At 39.7% G+C, this 26,592-nt stretch overlaps 1 protein-coding gene across 2 annotated transcripts in view; it reads left to right on the top strand.

Moving 5' to 3' along the window:
* The window catches only part of AFAP1 (actin filament associated protein 1), a 120,500-nt gene that overhangs the window by 54,492 nt on the left and 39,416 nt on the right, over positions 1 to 26,592 (top strand). For both annotated transcript variants that reach the window (XM_049797921.1, XM_049797920.1), the window contains exons 3-5: positions 4,663 to 4,760; positions 18,271 to 18,379; positions 23,913 to 24,124. In XM_049797921.1, coding sequence (XP_049653878.1) covers positions 4,663 to 4,760; positions 18,271 to 18,379; positions 23,913 to 24,124 — 419 coding nt within the window. The remainder of the gene's footprint in view (positions 1 to 4,662; positions 4,761 to 18,270; positions 18,380 to 23,912; positions 24,125 to 26,592) is intronic.

Raw genomic sequence — 26,592 nt, 5'->3', positions numbered from 1 at the left:
TCGCTTTTGTCTCCATCAGGATTATGGAACTGAATGCAATATAAATGATTCACTGTGTACAGCAACCTTTCCACAGAGCTTATACGAAGAGTATTCCTCGCTATTTTTTCTAACAGTACTCTTATATTTTCTTACAGCACCTTTCTGTGTGAAGTGGCATCTGGGCTATAAGGCCTCTGTCACTCCCGCATTTGACAGAAATACTGTCAGTGTAAACCCTCAGTGTTTAGATTTTTGAAAAATACCAGTGTGTTGAAGAAAAATGCCACATTGTGAGCAGCTGCATGTCTCATGATTTGTTTCTTCTCCAGTGCTAAAAAATATGGTCTTGTTTGATGCAGTGCTTCCCCTTCTTCAGTAAAGAAATCATTTTTGCCACAGGATTCAAGTCCAAGGAGATCAACTTGATAATAATGATTGTCTTCTTTCCATTTTGACATTATTAAAGACCCATTGCTATTTTTACTCTACTGTTGACAGAAGGAGGCAGTTACCAATTTCACATACTTTGGAAGGAGGCTTCATGCTCCAAAAGCTGATCAAAATACTCCAAACTTACCAAAACCAAAATCTGTAGGTGAGAACCTGCAATTTGATATATTTAGAAGCAGCTGTATTTTACAGGAGTTCAAAATAACCTCAACAGTGCTGATCTGACACTGCATGTTCATGCAATCTTTTCAGCTAGATTTATTAAGAAAAACGTTTGACTTCCTCAAGAAGTCAGATTACGTTCTGTTGCCAACTTTGCAAACACAGGGAAGGGTTGTCATATCCTTTCCTTCTGGACTGTGGATAGTGTTTCAGGACACAAAAGCTACAGCTCTACTAGTAACTTAAACAGTGCTGGCTATGTTTCTGGACCCTAGGACTCAATTATTATGGAGTGGTCCTTGGCATGGGTTTGGCCTGAGCTGACTCATCTCTTCCATCAGTTCCTAGGCATGATTTGGGAGTTAGCACAGGCAAAGACCTGTTACCAACAGGCAGTTCAAAATCATCACCCTCCACCTTGGTTTTGACAGGCGAGAGATTTTAACCATATGGATATCGATTTCTCCATACCGGAGCACCTTCCTAGGCGTCTTTAATTTATGACTCTTGATGTGCCAAGGATAAAAAACCCAAGGACCATAGCTTTCTACCTTTCAGCACCTCCCATTTAGGCTTTAAAGCCTATTACGGGATCTGTAACAAGATCCATTACATCCTATTACAGGATCCATCCATTAGCATAAGATCCATATATTAAGTGGTAGGTCTTAGCTCAGTGCAGCTGTTACAGGAACATTCTACCCACTTGGAGCGCCTACATTCAAGGAAGTAAAATTTAGACATTTCAAAGAAAAGTTGTAAAAGTGATTAAGGGATCCGGAAATATGTCTTCAAATTATCCAGAATGAGGTGTCATAATTAATCTTAATGTAGAAAAGGAAGGACTGAGAATGACCTCTTAGACTTAAACAGCAGTAAATGCCATGGCTGAATGTTTGTTTCAAAGTGGAAATAACGCACATGTTTTGAGCATCGAAGCTATGAACTAATGGAAGAACTTTGTAAGGTCTGCGTGCCATTGCTGGCATTTTATCAAGATGGAATATTTTGCTAAAAGATATGCTCTCGTTCAAACAAGAATTAATTCAAGGAAATCCCATGGTTCAGTTAAGCAAGAGGTCATAGGACTATGCTTTATATGTCTATAAACTCTAGTTTATGGAACTGCAGTTTAAATAGAGTTTAAGCCAGCATGGCCTTTAAAAAAAGCATCCAGTTTCTCTCCCCGGGCTACTCATTCCTGCTCATCATGTAATGCATCTTCCTTTCTGCTAGCACAGGAACCATTTGGGGTTTTTTTGCCGGTTTAGTCCTAACCAGTGTCACTTCCCCGGTCTGGTTCAACCTGAGGCCACACACGTGCTTACGCTGGCCCAAAGGAGAGGCTGGTAGAGGGACAGGACCAAGGCAGGGAAGGAGAGGAGCTGCCTCCCTGGGAGCTCTGCCACCCCGCACTGGCTTCAAGTGTGTGTGAAACTACCCGGGGAGTCATGTTCTTTACTGGAGCTGACCCTGCTGCTTTTTTTATCAGTCATAACATTCAGTACTCCCATCCCTTTGAAACTATTCATCTCTTCATTAAAATTAAAAGCAATAAAAGATGCATAAGCCCACAGTACTCTGTAACTAAGCTGAACTGTCATTTGGAGTCTGTTTTTCAAAATGTTGTTTTACTCCACCCACATAACTCCACGAGAGCTCTTGGGTCGCTGGCACAGTTTAAGAGGCCTCAGTACTATGCTGAGTTCACACTCTTTATATACATTTGCAAAAATCAACTGTGTGAATCCAACAGGATATTTCGAATGCTGGAGCAAGCCATTTAAGATCAATGGGGAACGGCGATGAAGGATCTGGGCAACTGGGAACTGGCTGGGTTCTTTATAACATCTGGAAATGGACAATTATGGTTTTCTTTGTAAAGGTGTGGAAATTATTATAATGGGCTGGTTGGCTTTTAGTAAAACACTTTAAACTCACTAAGTTCTTACTTGGGGAATTCTTTAGAAATCTTTTGCCTTGTTTTGTTCCATCTCCCAAATACACACTGTTTTCTTCATTTAATATCTGTCAGGCCGAGAGAACTGGGCTGGGCAGATGTGTTCTTCAGGTCATAGCTGCCTGGCCTTGACCTGCCCCACGTTCCAGACCAGTGGTTACTCCGAATAGCTGGCAAAACTATAAACTTTATTTTTCCTCCTCAGCCTTGGCATGCCCAATGGATTGTAGGTCTGAAGAAAACACTTGGCATTTCCTTCTGAAACTCAGACTTTCTTCTAAAAAACAAAGACACAAACAGTTTATTTTGGAGTAAGAACTGTTGCTGGATTTAGTAATTTAATATTACTGTCAACATTGCCTGTTTTTCTTAAAGGGACCTGATGCCGTACACCTATAATGCTCACTTTGCTGTGTAAAATGGTAGAAGAAAATAAATTTTAGAGCAGGTTCTTGCTTAAATACCCATAGTTTAAAACTGGGGAAAAAACTAGTTTTACAGAGTCAATAGGATTCACTTGTTATACTTTTTTTTTTTTTTTTTTTTTTTTTTCCCCAGTAAAAAGCCCTTCATAGTTGACTTCTGGTTGTTACAGAAAGCATGGGAGACTTGGATATGGATAGCAGTCATAATGTGGATTCATCCTACATAAAGAGGAACAAGTGAAAGTGTATAACTGTGAAAAAAACCCCAACAACTGGAATGTTTCCCAAGACTAATCCCCCACTTGATTTGTAGGAAGAAAGAAGAATCTGTGGCCCTCCCAGCCAGTTTATTTTATCAGTGTTGTTTTTCAATCCATGACTTCACAGCCAGTGGGACTGGGGTATTATGACAAGAAACATTTCATCATTGATTACATTTTTGAGAATTATATGATCTTGACCAAAAGACATCCATTTGACTATGTAAATATATATTTTAAAAACTAAACTAAACACTAGAAGCTAAATTCAGTCTAGGGGTAAGAAGGGTACAATCCATTGACTGAATTTTTGCCAGAACATTGAGGAGATGCACCGTAATCTCCCTTTTGATACTTAGAAAAATAAACGATATCGTGTTCCTGTGAAGTGAGTTCAAGTGTGATTTAAATTATTGTGCCAAAAACTCAGAACGAGTGGGTCACTCCTCTTTTCCCCTGGGAGGGAGATGCTGTAGTGATACAAAGGACCCTCAAAGCAGCTTTTACATTCTGCTCCTTTTCCCTTTCCAAATGCACCTGTAAAACTATGGGACTATTTAAAAAAACAAGAGAGGGGGAAGGAAGTGGTGGGAGAACACGCTCAGTGCACGGTTCCGTTCGTGGTGAGTTGGTTAGGGCAACGTCCCCCCAGCAGCAGCGTGCTCCAGGTTGGAGTGTCGCAGCATCCTGCATCTCCCAGGACTTCTGCAGACTCGCGCCACGGCTCCGTGATCGGGGATGGTGGTGGCGGCAGGGAGCCCAGGGAACGCGGGTGCTGTGGGCTTGGCCAAATAGCTGTCACCATTGCTGCCGGGAAGGGAGGTGGGCAGGGTCTCTTCTGCTGCCTTCTTCCCCACTCTTTTGGCATGAAAGGTGGTTTTGGACTTGTCTCTGCATGATGGCCTTGCCCATCCAAAATGTGCCGTGGGAACAACTGTTGCTCGTCTCTGCTGGTAAAAGGCAGCCAGCAACATACTGCCTACAGGTAGAGCGTGTTTTATTCACTGTATGGTGCCATTGAGATGTTCACAAATGTGGTGTCCTCCCCCTATAAATGGTTTTATCTGTATGGTAGATGCCTGGCAACATGTTTGAATTTTAGCTGTTTAAGTCTTTCAGTTCCAGATGGATAGGCAGTTCAGAATGATTTCCTGTAAATTTTTTCTGTGTCTGGTATTTGTTGATCCAAATAGCATATATGTCATTATCATATAGAGTAAGTATGTGTTTGTTCTGCTTGATTAAATTCCTGAATTCCCAGCATTCTTCCAGTCCTGCCTCAGTAACTGCGCTTGGAGGTAGGCTGTGAGCAGCCCTGTGTGCCAGATTTTGGTGTGACAGTCAGACATGGTGTCCACATGTGGAAAAAATGTCCCGTTTGCATCTACCGAAGTGTTAAGTGATGTCTGTTGCTCTTCCACAGGTTTTGAAATAAAAGAACATGTACAGAAGCAAGAAGTCGCCAACAGTTTGCCAGCGCCTCCTCAAATGCCTCTGCCAGAAATACCTCAGCAGTGGCTGGTAAGTGTTAATTTAAATCTATAAATATATATAAGAAAGCATATATTTGTGATAAGCACTAACAGAAGTTGTTACAGGGGGAAGGAGCCTGCAAGTCCAGGGAAATGATTATTCCTCTCACCTCCGCTCTGGTTGAAGGAATTGGGTTCAACTTGCAGAAGAGAGGGCAAAAAAATCCCTACGGTGAAATAAGCCCAGGAACAGATCACTTGCAAAGTGTGCAATCACAGTCTTTAGTGATTTTCAAAATTCAAGAGGCAAACACCTGAGCAACTTAATCTTAACGTCAAAGGTTGACCTGCATTGTGTTGGACGTTGGCCTGGCCAAGCCCTCAGGTCCCAGCCAGATTCTTACAATTTTTATGTTCTGCTTTTCCTGGAGCAAGCCTTATGAGAAGGCTCCCTCTTGATAGCTGAAAAATGAAGGAAGAATACTTCCTTTTTTTAGAAAGTCTTTAGTGCCCTTCTGTGCTCAGTCTCTGGGTAGGAAATTCCCTGCAGAACAAGTAGAAGTGCATGTTCTTGAAAGTGTTTATAGCAAAGGTAGTGATTGAGATCTGTAATTCAATTCCTCCAGTTGGGAGCAGCTGTCTTGTTATAGAATAAACTATAACCAAGTTTCAATGCTTCTCTGTTACTGACTTTACAGTAGATTTGAAGGAAACATTTTCAGTATTTCTTTTAAAGAAGCGTAAGCAAATCATGGTTTAGCCTGTTGAAAGGTGAACATGGTCTTAGCCCTAATATTGATAAATTATCCATCTTTTTTTATTCATTTGTGGAAAATTTTGTGCATGGTGCTAAGGACAATCCGTGGACACCCATGTTCATTGGCTGAAGCAAGAAGTACAGATGCAGCTTACAGGGGGAGAACAACTAAACAGCTGATGTTCTGCTTCATTTTAGCGTGTTACTCTGTTACCACATTTATGCCCAGTTCTAAGAGATATATAAGCCACTAGCATCTTACTAGTGGCTAAGATAAGATAAGAACTAATTTGTCAGATCAAACTCTTGGCCAGCCTTTTGTAATAACCTTTATTTGATGGTGAGTAATGCTGAATAATGCTATGTACTGCAGAACAAGGTAAAAAAAAAAACCAACAAACGTATTATGTACAATACCTTAATCGTAGTTTCTCCCAAAGCACTGCCAGCTTTTGGTTCGTGACCTGAGCAAGATTTTTTTTTCTCCCAGTTTTAATTCTACCTAATGTAATGAGATATGCTGAAGTCATTATCGGAAGGGAATGTTTATGCTAGAAACACTCAGATTCCGAGTTGTTATATTTACTGTAGCAAAATTCAACTGAAAGGGATGCTGTAAAATAATTATGTATAGATGTGAATGGATGCAAAAGTGGTCTTATTAATATGCAGTGAAACCTGAAGAATCCATTTCATGGTTAACAGTGCCTGAAAATGATTGTTTTTCTTTAATTCAAGATGCATATAGCATAAATTACAAGGGAAGGGGTTGATGAGAGGCAGAAAGATTATGCAAAATGCACATGCCTTTGAAATGTAGACTTCAGGTGCTAGCTTCATAAACTGAAGCCAGCTGAGATCCTCATTCTTTCATATTTATGTAGGTTCAGTTTAATAAATTGGCTCTGAAGAGTCAAGTTGTTTTTCTAAAGACAACTGACCTACTTCTCCTTTCTCATACACTAATGTGTAAATTCCCTTAAAGTTGGTACAGCTGCAGTGAGTGAAATGGTGTGAAGTATGAATTAGGTCCAGGAGGTCAACATTGTTTTTTGCAGTAGTTCAGTTTGGTTTTTGTGTAACAAAAATATTTCTCTGAGATACAGTGGGAATTACTGTGGAAGTTGACACGGTTAGAGCTGGCTGGTCTGGAGCACGGTCTTGCCATGTTGAGCCTGGCAAAGTGCAGTTTGAACGTGGCTCTCCCCTCTGACCTGCCCGTAACGCTGCGGACGCTTTCATCTCAGTGAAGTCACCAAGCTGAGCTGGTTTTTCCACAGCGACTGAAGCTGATTTTTGACAGTTTTTCTGCAATTCTGTTTCTGCTGTCAGGCAGTGGTGGTTTTCACGTCCCTTTCTGGTGTCGGTGCCACTCTGAGATCAGCCGGGAAATGTCCCAAGCCTCTCGTTGTCTTGCATTATCCTATTACAGGTTACAAGTGGTGCTATTTTAAGATGGTAGCACTTCGTAATTTGTGAAAAAGATGACAGACTGCTGCTGTCCTGCAAAAGACCAGGTGGAGTCAGAAGGGAAGGACAAAACCATCAGGTCTTTGACCTTTGAGCACTGGGGCAAGCTCAGACCCCAGTCTGACTGTTTAAAAACTTCTCCTGAAGTCATGTTGAACTAATGGAATTGATCATTAGCTGTTTTTTGGAAACCTTCTGTATTAGATGCCTGCTAGCCCCTCATTATTACTAGATATGATCAGAGACTGTCATATTATCTTTCTTTTTACATCAGGCTGGACATCAGCAACAGTGGCCAAGATCTAATTTTCCCTTCCATTCATGCTCCTGCACAGTGATTTTCAACCTCCTCTGAATCAATGGCATCCTAAAAATTTGTAGCTGATGATGCCAAGTCTATAAAAACCGTACGTAATTACATTGCTCAGTGACACAAATACTGAGCTAACTTCCCTAGCCGCTTTTCATAGTCCAACGGAAGAAATCCCTGGGGCTCACCAGAAGCTAGGAAATTCTGCTCCAGGTTGCCCTTTTTCACATGGCAAGTTGGAAGTCATGTTGTATGGCACTTGTTTGCCAGCCGTTCAGGACAGAAACTTTTTGCCACTTGCTGAATAACTTCTAGTGGTGGTCTCAGCCTCCAGTGGAAACACAGTGTGCTGCTGGAACATAGGAATTTACTGGAAGTGGGAATCAATAACTTTAAATAAACTATGCACTGTTTTAAAAGCTATGTTTTTAGCACATCAGTTATTGAGTGTGATGGAAATTAAAGTTTCATTTACACCACTGTTTCTTTTTATGGCACTCAGGGGATTCTGCATTCAAAAATGTTTAGTCTGAATTGATGTTTAAGCTTTTACTTATGTAAAGATGTGTGGGTGGGAAGGAATTCAATACTCCTTAAAGTAGTGCCAGGGGCCAGAATTATGTGTGGGCAGGTGCTATGCAAGGTTTTCTTTGTAAATCTGTAAATAGACCTGCATATTTGCTCAGGCCAAATCTTGTATCAGTTTTGTTGTTCATCAGGCCATGAACAAAGAGTATAAAATTCATTTTATTTAGAGACATACTGTTTAAATGTTTTAGTTTAAATGAAGTCTCCAGTTATTAAAACACGTTAAAGCCCAGAGAGTTTTCCTGGACTCAGTGGGCTTTGGAACAGGTCTTAAAATTGAGGGACAAAGTTGGACCTTGCATATACTTGAATGAAGCGAATCGCTAAGCATGCAGTCTTTTAGTAATTCTCTTTTTCTGTATACATTCCCTTGCCTACATCTGGTCTAGCGGGCTTTCTGTCAGGCTTAGAAAGCACAAATCCTCTCTTGCTTTAGCCTGTGCATACAGCTCCTTCAGATGGCCAGCAAAGTAAAAGTTGCAGATGAAGGATGTGAGCTTAAGGGCAGCTCAGAGTCCTGCTGCAGAGCTGAAACACCGCTTGCCCGGGAGCATTTGTATGTGCTTGCTAGCATGAATACAGTGCTAGCAGCTCAGGAAGCTTTGCCTGGGTCAGCAGCAGAGGAGGAGATCACCGTGTTTGAAATAGAGTCATACTGGTTCTCCCCTCTTGAATCTGCTTACTGCGAAGGCTTGTGTCTTTTAGCCTGCTTTCTCCAGATACTTTTAGGGTATTTCCCTGCTCTTGAGAGGCAAGAAGCAGTGCTAGATGATGGGTTTGGAGGAATAACAGCCAATGCTCTGTGCATGCCTCAAAGTGCTGCTGGTGGTTTAACACCTGGGATCCCATCATGGCAGTATCACCAGGTTGCCTTGAAGTACATTTTCCACTGAGGCAGTAGGATAACATCCGTGTGTCCCGCTGCTCAGAGGCGCCTGAGGATTACTGGCATAAATTATCCACAGCATGACAGTGACAGAATACTTCTAGCCTCCCAGCATTTGGTTGTCATATTACATCTGACAGTCGGTGATTTCAGTGCACTGTGCAATCCAACAAAATCAAATACAAACAGCACACAGCTATTTTGCATGATTTTCACAGTAAAATTGAGTATACATTTTGTTTTTCTTGGAATATGGACAATTTAATAATTACTTAACCGCAACAAGTGTCCAGCAAGATGCCAGAACCCCTGTAGACATAAATCAAAAGGATAGGTCATCTTCCTCCAACCCTTTCCTGCAATGTACACAGTCACCCTGTAGGAGTGTTTCATATAAATGGGTTTCCTATTGTGGAGAAGTGATTTGACAGCCTCCCTTTATCTGGCTGCCTGTCAGGTTATACTTTTAGATATTTATTAGAAAATGCCGAAAGGAGACAGAGTCCTTGGAGAAGAAAAAAATTATCCTGAAATCAAAAGGATTTTTGAGGTGATATATCACCAATTACATTAATCATTCTTTGAAAAAAAACACCAAAAGAGTGCCAGTCTTAAAGGTTCTAAAATGAGCAGTGGGACTAATGCCATGACAAAAAGCAAGGGGCTCATGTGCCAGATCGGTACTTAATGAATCTTTATTTCATCTTGCTTTTTCTTCTTACACTGAAAAGCAGTTGTTATTCTCTGTTCTTCTTAAAAGATAATCTTAAGATAGTATTAGCCTTGGAGCTTTTTCCTTGCAGAAAATTTTTAAAAGCCACAAAATAAACTCCACAAAAATTCAGTTTTTTCATTCAGAGCTGGCTAATAGCTTCAGTTTGAACAGATCTCAACAATTCTTCTGTAACGAACAACTAAAGGGGCCTGTTTGATTATTCAGTGCAGTCACTCTTACTATGCAGGCACTTACAAAATACTAACCCTTTCAGAAACTTACCAAAATCTGTTTACTAGCATTTAGGTTTCTTTAACCCACTAGTTCAATTTGAAAGGCTGTTCCACCATCCCAGTGTTCGTTGCCAGCCTCTGTCCTTGTGTTTAAGTAGCTTTTTTTTCCTCACCTCAGTACCTGTGCCTCAGATATCCTTTGAAATTGTAATCGTATTCCTCCAAGGTTTCATGTCACTCTATTGCATATAAGAAAGGTTCCATCAGTTTCATTTTGAGCTATAGTTGAATTCTAGTGAGCTATACCAGTATTTCTCCCATGCACCTGCCGTAAGGTTCATGTTCTAGTTTGATCATGAGTGACCAGAACAGAAGAGTCTCCTGGACATAGAATCATAGAATCATTTAGGTTGGAAAAGACCCTTAGGATCATTGAATGCAACCGTTAACCTAACACTTCCAAGTCCACCACTAAACCATGTCCTTAAATGCCACCCACACGTCTTTATATACCTCCAGGGATGGCCGCTTCCCTGGGCAGCCTGTTCCAATACCTGACAACCCCTTCAGTCAAGAAATTTTTCCTAATATCCAACCTAAACCTCCCCTGGCACAACTTGAGGCCATTTCCCCTCATCCTATCACTAGTTACTTCATAGAGGAGACCAGCACCCACCTCACTACAACCCCCCTTCAGGCAGTTGTAGAGAGCGATCAGGTCTCCCCTCAGCCTCCTCTTCTCCAGGCTAAACAGCCCCAGCTCCCTCAGCCGCTCCTCACAAGGCTTGTGCTCCAGGCCCTTCACCAGCTTGGTTGCTCTTCTCACACGCTCCAGCACCTCAATGTCTTTCTTGTCATGAGGGGTCCAAAACTGAACATGGTATTCAAGGTGTGACCTCACCAGTGCCGAGTACAGGGGAACCATCACCTCCCTGCTCCTGCTGGCCACACTATTCCTGATACAGGCCAGGATGCTCTCGGCCTTCTTGGCCACACTGCGGTTGTGGAATACTTTTGGTCATCATATGTGATTGCATAAGGAATAAAGATAAAGCAATGATTGCAGCCTCATTTTTGTGTTGGTCGTGTCTTGCAGGACACTGTAGTTGCCATTCCCATTTCCCCTGGGTGCATTATTGTTAATGATCTATTTCACATTTGCAAATGGTATCACAGAAAAGTTTTAGTTGAAGTAATTTCCTTCTCAGTTCATTTATAGTATACCTTTATAACAATGCACATCACCACATTTCAAAGCTTTCTTCATGTCTAAGCTGCCAGAATGAGCTGTTCCTGACTGCCTTTAACTGGAATTTGCATTTAAACTGGATGAGCTCAGATCAGGTTTACAGTAGAATTGAACTGTTTTACCAGATTCTTTCTATGATCATTGTGAAGCTATATGCCCTCTTTTCTATCTTTACTAGATACTGATGATCTTTGTACCTTCTTATAAGAAAGCTATTAAATTACTCACGCCACAGATTTGATAGGATATTGTCCCACCATTTTTCATAACACGCTCACTCTTCTGGCCTCAGGTTTTTAATTTCTCGTTTCTATCCTATACATGTCCATAAACACCCTCCCTGTGCTGATAGCTAGGGACCAGCTTATTTTCTTTCCTAACCATGCTCATTAATGTTCTGTGCACAAACACATGGGAAAGGAATTAGGCCAGTAAGTACCAAGTCTTCTCTTGTTTTTGTTTGATGCAGTGCTCAGGCCCTTAGAGAATATTGTTCCGGTGGAAATGGTGTTGCCCACACTTTTCTCACTGTGCTGTCTTGTCTTGTCCCCACTGTCACGTCACATACCTGGATGAGCTTATTTACTCCTGGAAGAGGAAGGTAATTTTGTCTTTGCTGGGGAGTACAGACACTCTTTGAGCACAGTTACAATAAACACCTCTGACTGATGGTCCCATGCTGCTTAAAATTCAGGTTTGGCTTTCTCATGTAATACGCATGAAATTGTTCCCTAGTACTAATTAAAGCCCATTTCTTTTCTTGGTACACCCAGACCCTTTGCTTGATATGAGTCAACTCCATTGTTTTGTCTGAGTGATGCGTCCAGCTGGCCATGTAATAATCTTTTATTATAAAATCTGAATGATACAGAAATACCGTGGTTTTGTTTCTGGCTCATTCTTTTTCGCTTTTGAATTATGTCGTTAGATCTTCCATTATTTCCATGGAGTCTGGAGTTTATTTCCACTTCTGTCTTCCACAGAGTTTGGGTGTAACTCCTTCCAGCTATCTGTCCTTCCCGTGGTGTGTTCTGTGCTCCAGTCTTCTCAGTTTTACTTAATACCTCACATGTTAATAGAATGTAGGCATGGCGCTTAGGGACATGGTCTAGTGGTGGACTTGGCAGTGGTAGGTTAACAGTTAGACTCAGTGATCTTAAAGGTCTTTTCCAACCTAAATGATTCTATGATTCTAAATACAATGGCAAGAACTGAGACTTAAACTTATGCCTGGGTTCTGCTGCAGGCTGACGTTGCCATCGGAGAGATGGAAGAATCAACTGGGTTCTCTGTTCAGTCGATATACTTTGTTGATTTCTTACTGTTTCCATTTGGTCCTCTTCATTGCCATCTTTACCTTGCTGTTGCTTAGGTAAAGGTGTTATCGGGTTATCTTGGCAGAAGTCAGATGTGTTGTGTTTTGTGAAATGGTAACTCAGTTCCAGGTGAGGTTCCTGTGTAAACTCTCTCCGGACAATCTTCAGATCAAACTGTGGAGCCATGGTATGCCCTGATTAAGTTTTTAAATGCGAGCAAGTCTGTTCAGATCCCTTTCCCATCATCAGGCTGTGCTTTCTGAGGCTGTGATCTGTCCATAGTCACTATACTCTACTTAATAAACACTCTTTCAGAGATATCTTTAATTAGGCATTCGCCGCTGAGTCAGCAGACACACGCTTAGGCTGTGTCAGATGTACCTCCACTCCCTGGAGGACAGTCTGCAAAGCATGCACCTTCTTTTGTTCTGTCTTAAACCTGCTCAAGTCACTCTTCAGGATCACCCTAAGGAAAAGCTTCGCTTCTGCTTATACTCATCCTCCACCTGGTAATCACTTCCACTAACGTTTCCTCCTTGCCCTTAACTGTTCAGCACTGCAGTAGGAGCTGGTGGGTTACCAGTTCAACTCTGGGTTACCAGTTCAGCCCTTCGTAGGATTGCTGGGCCTCCCACCATGTCTGACTCTGGCTCTTGATTTCTTGGACAGTTCCTTTTGGTTTTTTTTTTCCTGGTAGCACCGGTGTCCCAGAGGCGTGTGCTGTAATTGTGCGGTGGTTGGTAGGACGATACCAACAGCCTGTCATGCAGCTGTGTTCCTCACCTCCTGGTGGGACTGACAGGGTTACTCTGTTCCAAAAAGCTGAGTTTGGTGTCTGTCTGGCTCGTATGCTGTCTTTTGTCAGATGTGCTCAGAAGCTGAAAAGAGAAGTTGTTAGACTTCTTTCACGTTATTGGGCTCCCGGTTTTGTAGGGTCCAGCTGACAAGCTGAGAAATTAAGAACCTTAGAATATGGAGCTGAGGTCAAATGAAGAATTCTTCGCAGCTTCTACTTGTCTACGCTCAGGCTAGTATTTCCCTCCTGCACAGCTCAGTATGGTCTTAATGTCCCATATAGTCAGCGCTTTTGTCCTGAATAAATCCAAGGTCCATCCAGGTCCTCAGCTGCTGGCAATAAACGGTGATTTCTCTTTAGTGCCTTAGCGATTCTGAGTTTATATAAAGGCTTTCTTAACAAGTGCGTGGCAAGTACTAATGCCCAATTTCCAGCCTTTACAGTAGTACAACGAAGCCCGGTTGAAATGTGCGGTCAGTAATTTTGCCAATTGTATTGATACCCGGTTTGTTGATTCACCTTGCTTTCTGGACATCCATTTTTTTACACGTGGGGAGAGGGATCGTACGTGTGTGAGCACTGTTCCCCCTCCAGGCTGAGGATGCGGTGGGGTTGTACAGAGGTCAGGTCTGAGCTTGCTCCAAAGCAAATGGCATGTGCACGTGTCAAGGTTTCTTCTTGACAGCCCACATTTGCCTTCTGGCTTCTGAATAGCTTTATTATGCATCACCAGTGTGTGACCACTTTTCCAGTCTCATGTTGCTGCTTTCAGTGTTGAGGGGTTACGTAGCAGCTGGCTCCACAGTCCGGCTGGATCCAAATTGGTGGTTGATCTAATAACACACATGCGAGCATGGCCCTCAAATTGCTGGCAGCCTTTGTCTGCAGCATGGGTGTACTGACAGTCTCTGCTAAAGTCACTGCTTTGCACTGGAAATCTCCACGTCCTAAATCGTTGCATAAAGGGAGGTGTTTCCTTCTGTTTCCTACAAAGTGTAAGTCTTCATTGGGGTGTAAAGTGATTTTATATCCTCGGGCCCCTATACAATGACATTTATTTTCCTCTGTCTTTCATACTGCTTTCCACACTGTATACTTCCATATTGTCAGTGGATATCAGCCAGACTCCCCCTAAAAAAAAAAGTTACTGTCTAAGTTGCTAGGTACCCTTGGACAGGAGGGGGAAACAAAGTAATTTATCTCCTAGGATAAAGAAGGAAAGAGTTCATCTGTGGTCTGTGGAACACAGAGGAGCAGGTGAAGGGGAAGACCATAATATGACATAAAATTAATATTTCCCTAAGTCTGTTTCATGGTGTCCAGTAGAATAATGTATTTTATTATCCATGTAAATATTGCTTATTATTTGGAGATACTTTTTTCTTTCTCTCAACAATCCTTCCTGTAAACTGGAGTTGGGCATCCCATGCACAGTCCAGTCTTTAACATCTTCAGAGATCTCAGCTCTGTAGTGTAATTATCATCCCCTCCTCTTCTTGGTTTCACGTAAAGCATCTCTCGTTTTGCTTCAGACCCAGCACCTGACAAATGCCTTCATCAGTATTGTTTCAGTATTACTGGTATTACTCTGCGCAACAATATCTCACTCATCTTTGTCCCTTTTCCTCCAATGACATAAAAATAATGGTAATTTTTTTCTAACTCAGTTCTTATTCCTGTGATTGAGCAAGGTTATTTGTCTCGAAAGGCAGCATTCTCTAGTTTTCTTCCCTGTTGCCCGTCATAAAAAAAAAAAGAAAAAGAAAAATATAAATTCGTGCTAATGCCTTCTGTGCAGGTTGCTAGGTCTTTCCTCCTGATACCACTCAAACTACAGATGTTCTAGGGTTTTTTTGAGGTTTAATCCTTTTACAGAATAGGTAAATAGTTCTGTGGGTTTTTAGGCCTTTTTCTTTTTCAGGCGAAATAATGAAAAGTTATTGAATCAAGAATTACTTCAGTTCATAATTCATAACTTCACCAAAATTCTTCCACTAAAAATTGCCAGGTTGAAAGAATTAAACAATACAACTAGCAATAGTAAAAAAAAATTAAAGCACTGTAAATATTAGTATGTAATGCCAGAATCCTCAGATGTACTTTTTGCGTTTCTTGATGCTCAAACTCTTACATATTCCATAGCTCCCAAAAGATGTAGTTGTTTGTGGTACAGATTTGAGTGAGATATTTATATTTTGTATTTAAACAGATTTACTTTGTATTTAAATAATTGTTGTTGGATTTTCTTTCAATATTAAAGCAGCCTTGCTCTAATCAGAAAGTATTTAATGTCGGATGTTTCTGTTTTTCCTAAATTTTTTTTTTAAATCTTTTTTATAATGGTTTTCAACTTTGTTATGGCAAGCACTGCAAAATGCATTTCAGAGAGGAGGGCCTGGTTAATTCAGCAATGGATTCCATCTGTGTTGACGTTGGCTGCAAAGCCCAGCCCGCCCCAGCTGTATGAAGTAACTGGTGCTCCAGCAGGGTCGAATTCAGACAAGCACCATTTGTGTTTCATTTCCTTTTTTCTTTCTTTCTGAATAACATTTTGTCTAAAAACAAGGATTCCCCCCCACCCTCCCACCCCGATCTTTATTGGAACCTCTGACTTGTTTCTGGATAAAAGATAGCTTTGAAACCTCAGTGCTGTGTCAAGTCAAAATTGGCATGGGCCTTGGGACAGCTATTTCCTGGGTGAATTAGGTTTAATAACGATAGGAATTTCATATATTGTGTATACACCTGATGGGAAAAGTAGTTTAAGGCTAGACCAAGATATTAATATATCTGTCTAATGAAAGGGGTGGTATGAATTGACACTGCCCCAGGAACAAACCTCGACCCCAACTCACTTGAGCAAGACTCTGCCCACCTGCATGAAGGGGGGAAAATACAAACCCTTTGGAGGCAGTTCCCCCTATTGTGTCTAGCAGTTCAGGCCACACAAAGCTGATGTGTGCAGGTGTGTAGGGCAAAATTCATAATTGCTGTCAATTTTCCAATATTAACATATAATATTTTTTTAATGTCCCTTATGCCTGTTGCACAGCAGCAGCTAACCTTGAAAGACTCATTTATTTTGTGATGATGTGCAGATCTGCAATTTGGGGCTTTTTTTCAGCGGAATTACAGGGATACTATGCTAAAAGTCATATTTTTTCATTACGTTGTTTCTTTGACAGATAATTTCTCCAGCGAAACTGGTCTGTGAGGAAAACTCATTTGGTTCACATTGTAGATAACAGTAATTGCCATCTCTTATCTGTAATTGAGTGTGACATATGAAGTTGGCTATATCATTTGATATAGAAGTAATATTAGCGTAAATCTCAATCTGACCAAGAATTTCTATGTTCAGGCACGAATCAGTTCATTGTTTGTGAGGAAGTTTCTGATTTTACTTGGTGCACAAAGGGAATTCAGTGCTGGATGAGCTGAAGGGCAGGTTTAGTCACTAGCTCCTTGCCTTCCTGCACGTTGGGAATACACAAGCACTTGCCTGCAAGGAGGAATACCCTACTCGATACGAATTTAACTACAGAGCGCACTAAGGGTGGGACTTGTCTTGCTGGTGTTGTTAAGAATTAAGTGTCTGGCGTAGGTGTGTAATCAGTAATGATATTTGGAGATGTCTAGCTTTGAAATATGCAAAGATGAATCCAGCCCTGAAAGTGCCCGCAGAAGTAATTTCATTACAGCTAATGCCACTTATGTTATTAAAGCTGGGGTTCCTGCCAGGTAACTTTAGGTCTATAGCAAAAGAGAAGTATAGTCGCTGTGGCTTCAGCTGTGTTATGTGGAAGAAGACTCTATGCTTCTGCTAGACTGTTCAGCCCACCTGAGTTGCAGTCCAGAAGTATCTGTATCTGACCATGAGCAAAGCCCACTCTGCCTAGTTTCTTACTTCAGTATCTCTGTTCCTCAAGTTTAGACTGGATCAGTCCAAAGCAGACAAACACCGTTACATCTCTTTCATTACCTGAAAAAAGAGAAAGAGGCATTGAAAAAATGTTACTGCAGAAATGAGACTCTGCTTACAAGTTACATTTTTGTAATCATACAATAAACCACTAGTGTTGGAAAAAGACTTCAGTATTTTCTCTAATATGAAAATATGGAACTAAAAACCTGTGGCCAGTATGAATGAATTCTATGAAATACAGTTGTTTTGGTACTTGTTAAAGAAATAGAACAGTAAAGTCATATGGAAGAAGTCACAGAGTACTAAATTTACTTTGTTACTGTATCAACATACCAGCAGTTGATCAGTTTTAAATTTAAAACAGGTTTATATTTAGAAAAGAAGCATTTTAGAATTTGACCTGGTATTTGAAATATTTATTTTATCATATAATAGTTTCTTGATGTTCCAAACTTTTCATTGGTTGTAGCTCAGTTTTCACTATGTAGAAATAGCATTTTAAAAATTAAAGTCTGATTAAGAATTGATTTTAAAAAACAAAATGCATCGTGAAAATATGGTCTAAATTATCTGTCCTTGATCTCTTCCATCCCAGGCTATTTAACTTTTCTAACCTGTCCAACCAAACTGTTGTTTCCTGCTGTAATAGGAATTACTTTAGGTGTAAAATACTAATAAATAAGCCTTAACTCTGTAAAATGGTCTACGCACAGAAATCTCTTTCCTATATAGACTCTTTAGATTTCTAGTTCTTAAATAGAGAACTATACCTTTTCAACATTTTTATCACTTGATGCTGTTGTAGAAAGAACTTTTATTATAGCTGTTATCTTGATTTTGCATCCTTAACAATCGCAGTAGGATCCTACTGTGTTTATATTCCCAAAGGACTCAGCTGAAGGACATGCAAGGTTCTACTTCCTTATCATGAGTGGAGGTAAAGTTCTTGACAATAATGGTACATTTAAAAATTTATCATTACGTTATGAAGCATAATTAAGTGACTGTATTGCTTCAAATCTCAACCTCTACTTATTATTGTTTAATTATAACAACATATGAGGAACTTGAGCTTTAGGCTTGTTTCCCTTCTAAAAGATGCTAACCTGCAGAACACACCTTATTCAAAGGACAACATCTAATTCACCCCTCCAGAGCCTTACCTTTAGAGATGGTTAACATAAGAAATAGTCACAGGAGCAGCCATTGGGTTTATAAGGCTGGTAACATTAGCACTGATGATGAGCAGATGTTCTGACCCTGTTTAATTTAATACCTTGTTGGTATGTAATCACTTTTTCTTTTTTTCTCTAGCCACCGGATAATGGGCCTCCACCATTACCAACATCTTCCCTTCCTGAAGGCTATTACGAAGAGGCGGTGCCGCTTAGCCCTGGGAAGGCTCCTGAGTATATCACTTCCAGTAAGTAATATATTTCCAGATCAGTTTCTGAGCACTTGGTAATTCCAGTGTCCTTCAACTTTTTTAGTGTTTAACAGCTACATCTCTGTTAGTGCTGTCTTGTAAGCATGGTGTTGACCATTTGGGTCTGGCTCTGGTTATCCTCACTTGCCATGCAGCGGTTTGGTTTGCAGAACTGTTTTGGTGTACACAAACCAGGCTCCCTTTACAGGAAACTAACCCTGGAGCTAAAGTTAGGTGTGCATAAATGTATTTCAGCTGCTATTGAAGATAGACGGTCCAAATCAGCCACTGGTCTTTTGGACAGCTTTGAACCACAAACATGGTGGGGCATTGGACGAGGAGTCCAGAGTTAAGTATCATCCAGAGTAAACCTTTCTAAACAGGCGATACTGTAAATGTGGACATCTTAGAAACTGGTGCTGATCTGCAGATCTACTGGTATGCTTCTACTGCACTGAATTACTTTGCTAAAGTAGACAAAAGAAAAAAGGGATTATTGAAAAGGTGTGGTTTGCAGCATTTTGGTGACACATTATGGAAAGGGATAAATCAGTCATACTAGCTCCCAAAAGCCATGTTTGATGCACATGACGGTATTTTTGTGACTACTTGTTTAGTGCAAAAGGCAGAGGGCTGCCTCCTAACTGACCACCAGAACATCCTTCTGCAACAACACACAAATGCTCTTTCTCATGTCCAAATACTTATCCAAAGACCTATTGACTTAAGTGGAGCTATGCTGAGAGCACGCTGATGAAACGCTGAAATGACTGCTGTGAGCATTTACACAGGGTCAGTCAACAGGACATTATGTACCAAAAAATTGCAAAGGTTTTCCTTTTTGCTGCTTTTTTATTGGCTGGGGTAATTTATTACTTGTGTGTGGCTGATTTATCACTAATCATTATTTTCTATGGCCCAAAGATTAAAGGCATGTCTTCCCCCATTTTATAGCCATTTTTATTATTTGAACCAGAACAAATGAATAAAATGATATCTCTGTTCTTAAAACATGCACAGGAGTTACCTTAGAACATTAATTATGCATTTGCACACTGCATGAACTAAGATTATCTGGCAGCTCTTAATTTACCTAAGAAAGTCAAGGTAAGAGCAAATGAAAACATGAACATAGTCTTAGCAGAGTAGCAGAATCACTCCTCTCTTCATTTCCTCCCTTGAAATGCTGCAGGGTGGTCCTGCTACACCCTGTAATCCAGTGAACCGCGATTTGTGTTTTGTCATTAAACAAGAGCCATGCTCAGGCAGAAAAATATTAATAATACAAATATTAATAGCACTGCTAAAGGATCACCTAGGGAAAAAGAAGACAAAATATGAAACTGAATTCTTACTGTACTTAACCACCCAAATCCACAAAAATATTTAGGATATAAGCCTTAAAAGTTCGTTAATAATTCCATGATTTAATTATATATATATGCAGACATTTAAAGCTCCATTAGTGTAACTTATCATCTCACTTCCTGTGATTTTGCTGTATTTTCTTATGTCCTGAACTCCTTATCATCTCTTTTAATTTGTCTTAAAAGATTCCACTCTTCATTGGTAATATCAATATGACATTAGTAATATATCTCCACTCAAGCAAAACTTCAACTAAATCCAGTTGCGTGGTAATTAAAATAAGCCACCAAAGCAGTGTATTAACCGATGATGTAACCTTAGCTGTTCAAACTGTTTGAGATGGAGAAGACCATAACAAAGAAGTGCTAAAAGTATAAGAAGTGCAAGAATAAACTGCTAAACAACTGTTGGGCTAGATATCATTATCTTAAGTAAATATTCCTATGGAATATCTTTGTGATATCATTAATAGCAAGGAGGCTCACATATCACGTGTCCTACCTGCAAAGGCAAAGAGGAACTGAAGAAAATTGCAGAATATAGGTCATGAAAATGAAATATCCGTAACTTTCCCAAGTCCCTGTTATCTGTTTGTAAACAAACACTGGCAAGTAGATGAAAGTAAGACTGTATATACCTTGTGTGAGAACTCTCTTTCTCTTTATTAAAAGCTACTGATCTGTACAATATGCCTAAATTATTACAGGCTAATCTTTGGAATACATTATTAGAAATACTGTGAAAGTCCATTGTGATTTTCACCCCTTAACAGTGGAAAATTTTGGTGAAGATAAGGGTGAAAAGCCAATGTCAAAAGAAGCTAGAATAATCAGAAAATGCAGAAGATGCAAAAAAAGGCAGATTAGCAGCTTCGGAACATGTTGTATCAGTGCGTCCTAAGTCTCTGAGACTTTAGTAGACTTAATAAACCCACTTGATTTTGGAGACATATTTTCCACTTTTTTCTGCACATGCTAGTTTGTGTCTCAGAGCCTGAAAGCCTTGTTCTGGATGTGATACAGCAGTTTGGAGAAACAAAGAATAGAAGCGAGATGCGGCAAAGAGCAGCAAAGTTTCGGCCCAGATGATGTGAGTCGTACTCCAAGGTGGTCATCCTTCCTGGTGTGAGTCACAGAACAAACTCATCTTCTGGCCAAGAGTCCCACAAACCAAGGAGAAGAAAACCAAGAGGAGTAGTTCGTGGGCAGGATATGGCAACAGGTCCCCAGAGATCCCGTTAGCCTGTGTGAGGGTGGGAGCCTCAGAAGCTCCTGTTGGCTTTCAGCCTCCTGAAAACTGAGATTTGGATGAACCTTCAACTGCTGTGCAGAGTCTCTCTGCTGATCATACAACTTACAGCTAACGTGGAACCTGCACTTGGACTGCCTGTGAGCCTCATAGGAAGTACCTGTAGGGTATTTAACATGCAGAATTTCAGTCTCTACTTTGAAGTCTTAATCAGCACTTCCTACAGTAATTTTTTTTTAGAAACCGGTAAAACTTGCTGTAAGAAAAAACCCCAAACACATCAGATTCACTGTTGTGAGGAAAAAGCAATGATTTAACCCAGTAACTTTGCTGAAAGGAAGGCGAGATTGCTGCATGGGGTTTATGGTAAGAAGAAAACCAGCTTTTTGATATATGGCAAAGAGACGAGCGATAATTTTATCCAAGGTGAAACCTTCTTTTCTGCAATATGAAAAAGTTAAATCAGGTCCTAAAAGGGAAGGAAAACCAATGTGTTAAAATTTAGTTTTTGCATCCTTTTGACTGATGCACTTAAAAATGCAGATGGGGAAGGCATATTTGATAGACCACCCTCTTGACAGAAAAGTCTTTGACTCTGTCATGCAAACATCCCTTCTTCAGTATGGACTCAGAGTGTAGAAAAATGACCCAGCTCCACTCTCTTGGGAGGACTGTATTTAAGGAGTCTCCCTCCTGTACAGTCATGCTTCAAGTTGATCTGATGAAAATTAACCCCAAGACACTCTTACATTGAAAAGGTGGTTTCTTAATTTTGGAGGAAAAATCTCATTAGTAATTAAACAGAAAAATACTACCAGAGTAGTATTTCCACATCTCAATATATGAGCAGTGACTTCTTGCTTCTGCTTCTCACCTCAAAAAAATGTAAGTTTCAGGATAATATTATTGCCAAAACTAGAACAAAATCACAAATGAGGTAAAGGAGTTTTGTAGAAAGGCAGCAAACATCAAGGTGAACATTATGACAGTGGCGTAGTTGCAACAAAGATCGCTACTAAATTCAAAGAAGGGATGAGGAGGTTATGGGCACCTAAGTATTACTGCTTTGAAAAGGGAAAGGCAGGAGTTAAAGATGAAGTTCCCAGAGAGACAGCAACTTCAGGTGATGGCGGCTTGTGCCTTAACCTGTGCCTTTGGGAGAAGGCCTTCTTGAAGATGCTGATTTCACGACTAGACCTCACATCTTCATATTTGGTAACACCACATGAATCATGCTGCCTTTGCTTCCAACAGGCTGGCATGCTACTTTGTGTTTGAGACTGGTCAATGATCTCTCAAGCACTTCCTGATGTTTCTATGTGAAAGTTTGTGGACAGCCACTCCAAAAGGAGGTCAGGGCTGGGGAATGTTTTGTTTTGGTTCTGGTTTTGGTGGGGTTTTGTTGAGGCTTTCTTCCTGCTTCATGGGGAGGAAGGAGGAAGACATGGATGAAGCGGCTAGTTCTACCAGATCTTCCACATTCTTTTAAACAAATATGCAAAAATAAATACTCTGGAATAAATGTTTCCAATTCTGTCAGTTTAAACATCTACCCCTAAGTTCTTCCATCTGTCTCTTGATTTTTGTAAAGCAAGTGAAAAATTGTAGTGTTTTCCCATTGATAATCATTTGAGGCTTTTACCACTTGCCCATATGGAGCTGCCCCAAACCAAACACTCCGTAGCAGAATTGACCAGAAGACGGGAATTCAATTTTAAAAAAAAAAAAAAAAAAAGTTTCCAGAGCTTCAAATTTTATCTTCGTTTCACTTTGGAATGAAGATACACTGTTTTGTACACCTCCGTGAAAACACAAATCAAATCAGAGTATCTAGTCTTGATTCAGAGATGTGAGGTCTGGGTATATCCCATTCTGACTATGCACGTAGGGAGAAACTGATGTAGGATGACCTTTCCAGCAATCCATTCCCTTGCCCTCTTCCCAGTTGTCCCAGTCTCCTTCCTACATTCCAACTGTGTCCTAAATACCTCGCTAAGGCAAATGAGATATTTTCTTCCACCTTCTGGCCTAAAAATGTATCAAAGCCTACTTGAAATGTTTAGAGGAAATTTCAGCTGTTAAAAATGTTCCTATATATATATATATACATACCTACCTAAACAAATAAATACGGATGGTGGAAGAGAGGGTTCTGTGATAATGGCAAATTAGTTTTGTAGTTGAGGGGACTGCTAGAGCGGACTGCATTGTTGAAAAGGAAAGGCCTGAACAAAGATTGTTTAATTGAAAAGGAATCTTGCCATTCCATCACCAAACTTGGAGCAAGATTAAGCTGTTCAGGCTAAAAGCGCATAACAAAACATATTTTTTTTGCAGAATGCCTTTAACTCCAGCAGAATCTGTAGTTCAAGGAACAGCATTGTCTATTCAGCGTTAATTGTATCAGTGCAGGTGCTGTATTTGAGAATTATATGAAGTATTATGATAGGTAGGTAGTGCCCCATAATGTACTTTTGTGTACTTTGTCATATTCAGTGTTTGTTTCTTGATATGCTGTACTAATATTGACATTTCTGTGCCTACATTTTGCATTATGCAATAGGACAAGATGAAGATGTTTCTCTGTAAAAGAATTACAAAAGATGAAGGTATCTGCTAAATAGTATTTTGAAGATAATAAAACGCTACTTCTAGCTATGTATTCCCAGCTTATTCTTTCCATTAAAATTCCCAAGGTGTCAGTATGGGTCTTCTATAAAGTTTTATAATGGAACAGCATGTCTTCTTCAATTAACTTAATGTATTGATACTACTAAGCAATGAAACAGTAATTTGTTCATGGCTGACTTTCAAAAGCCTTAACTTAAAAATGAACCCTGTTGAGATTTTCAGTTATTTCAGTGTGCTTCATGACTAAATGTTTTAACTTAACACTTTTACGCTTTTCTTAAAGATTATGACTCAGATGCTATGAGCAGCTCCTATGAATCCTATGATGAAGAGGAGGAGGATGGAAAGGGGAAGAAAATGAGACATCAGTGGCCCTCTGAGGAAGCCTCTATGGATCTGGTGAAGGATGCCAAAATCTGTGCCTTCCTTCTTAGGAAAAAACGATTTGGGCAATGGACCAAACTACTGTGTGTTATCAAAGAAAACAAACTACTGGTAATCTTTATTTTTATCTAGCTATATTTTCTTTGTACCTTTTAGATGATACATTTATTTTTACAGGAATCTGTTTTTTGGAATATGTTCCACAGATAGTGGCCAAGTCTACAGTAACCTTACCAAAGAGTTCAGTCATGATTTACCCAAGAAGCAGAGAAGCACTGAAATTATAAGTGTATCATTTAGCCACTTCAAACTTTGATTTTTATTGCAATTAAACTTAAACCCAGGCAGTTCCCTGATATTGGAAAGAAAGTCTGGCCTATTATCTTCTAATGTATTTCATTTGGGAAAAAAAAAAAATTGCTGAAACTGTAAATCCAATCTTTCATTCCCTGCGGACAAAAAATCTCATAGGGAGCTTTGTGTATGAACTGTTGGATCAGACCGCTGGAGAGAAAAGTCCCTTGTTAGACTGAGAATTCACTTGGCAGCATATGCCGTGGTAATGTATACACTTTAAACTAAACCTTTGCCATCTGTTCTGCGGTAATTACAGATGCAGTATTCACATGATGCACAGCTGCCTTATAGAAAGGAAAGCAACAAGTGGATGTATTTGTTCCTGAAGCAAATCTGTTATGTTTCTTTCTGATTGGAGGCACCAGTAAAAGATCTGATAAGTTAGTAAATTATCTGCTCATAGATGTCTTTTTAGTTTCTGAAAAGAGAGCCTAATTGAGGGAAATGCTTATTTCTGTGTCATTATAAGCGCACTAATGCTTACAGTAATAAATAAGTTGGGCACTCCCTGCATTCCTGTCTGGTGCTTCCAACAGTTGTAACTAATTACATGACTAATAATTACTGCAATATCCCAAACGTTAAAAGCTGATTAACAGGTGATAGAACATCTTCTGTAGAACCTCATTATTCTACGCTGGTACATGCAGTTTAGGTGTGTTCACTTTCCAAGTATATTTGTGCTTATGGCAGTATAGGAAATAACAGGCTATGAAATAGAAGTACATGAAATAGAGGTAAGAGGTTTCTGAAAATATAGTTGGAATGAATTTGCTAGTTTTCAGTGGTTACTGAGGATTTAATTTTTGTATCCTCCTCTATTTAAATGTTGAAAAGAATGTTGATTCTGATTCAGTTTCTATTATATTGTTACGGCGCCATTATCCTTAGTCCACATTTTTATCACCATATATCAGGATCATATCAGATTTCAGGACCGTCTGGTAACATCTTGAAGAAAAGAAAGAAAGAGGGAAAGAAACAGATTTTTCTCTGAAGTCACACAATATGTCTTCTACAGTTATGTTTGTTGTTCTGTATAGAAATATGTTATTTTTTCTATTTTCATTTCCTTTAGCCACATGTGTGGTCTGAAAAGCTGCTTTTTTTTTTCCTTATAGGGATTGCCTTACAGTAATTCTGTAATGGGGATTAAGAAAATAAAAATCACAATAGGAGTCTAACGACCAAGTTACACAAGATTGGTTTATTGTTTGAAGGAGGACTTAGACATTTAACATATGAGATATGCAAGTAAAACAAATCTATGTTCTTAGGGATTTGTAATTGCTTGTATTATAAATGCAGCTGTCATCATAAACCGAAAATATTTTACTTAGAGTTAGACATTAGAAAAAATTCCCATTCATTAATAGGGAATTGGTTTTCACTTAAAGTCCTTTAATAGGTAAATACTTCAGTTTTAGTAATGTATAATTATATATAAAATATTTAAATTAATATAAAGGGAATTATATGCTGTTTATGGCTTCTTGAAGAGACTAATCTTGTATGTTTTCAAGATTTCATAGCATGAAAACTTAATTTTTTTTAGTGTTACAAACTTAAAATGTGTACGAAAGCTGGAGAAACTTTGAGTTAATGGGCTTTGGAGAGGGAGGGAGGATCATGAGTGATTTGCAGAGGCTGGTTTAGAGTGGCCATATTTGCTCAGCCTAAGTTGTGGTGTTTATAACATATTTTTAACAGCTACTGTCTTCCTGACAGTTGCATCATGACATGAATACTGCTGCAGACATGCAAAAGTTCACGTGCTTTTCTCTGTTCATATTTATACTCAGCTATTCTGTGTATGCATATACTAATTAGTCATCTTTATTAGCAGATACATTCTTCATCATCAGATGCCTTTTTAGCTGTCATGCTTATTTGTATGAGTGAAAGCCCAATTTACATAAGTATATAAAATAACTGGACATTCATATGTGCAATTAAATGTTGTTCTGTAGTATGTAGTACAGCTTTAGGAACCTCAGCTGTACCGATGTGTTGGAAGGTGGGAATAGGGACTGGGACTATAGGACAAGTGCTGTAATGTGGAACCCTTCATCTTTAGATCACCAGTTCAAACATAGAGCAGGTCATCAGTGATCCAGCATGAAATGGCTCTTCATTGACAGCATTTAATAATGAGGGGAAAAAACATCACATATGTCATATAGTTTTAGCCAGGAGCTTACAAAGTAAACTAACATGGAGAT

The sequence above is a fragment of the Accipiter gentilis genome, chromosome 3 (assembly GCF_929443795.1).
Source record: "Accipiter gentilis chromosome 3, bAccGen1.1, whole genome shotgun sequence".
NCBI lineage: Eukaryota > Metazoa > Chordata > Aves > Accipitriformes > Accipitridae > Astur > Astur gentilis.
The sequence above is the reverse complement of the archived record's forward strand: the minus strand, read 5'-3'. Positions and strand labels throughout refer to the sequence as shown.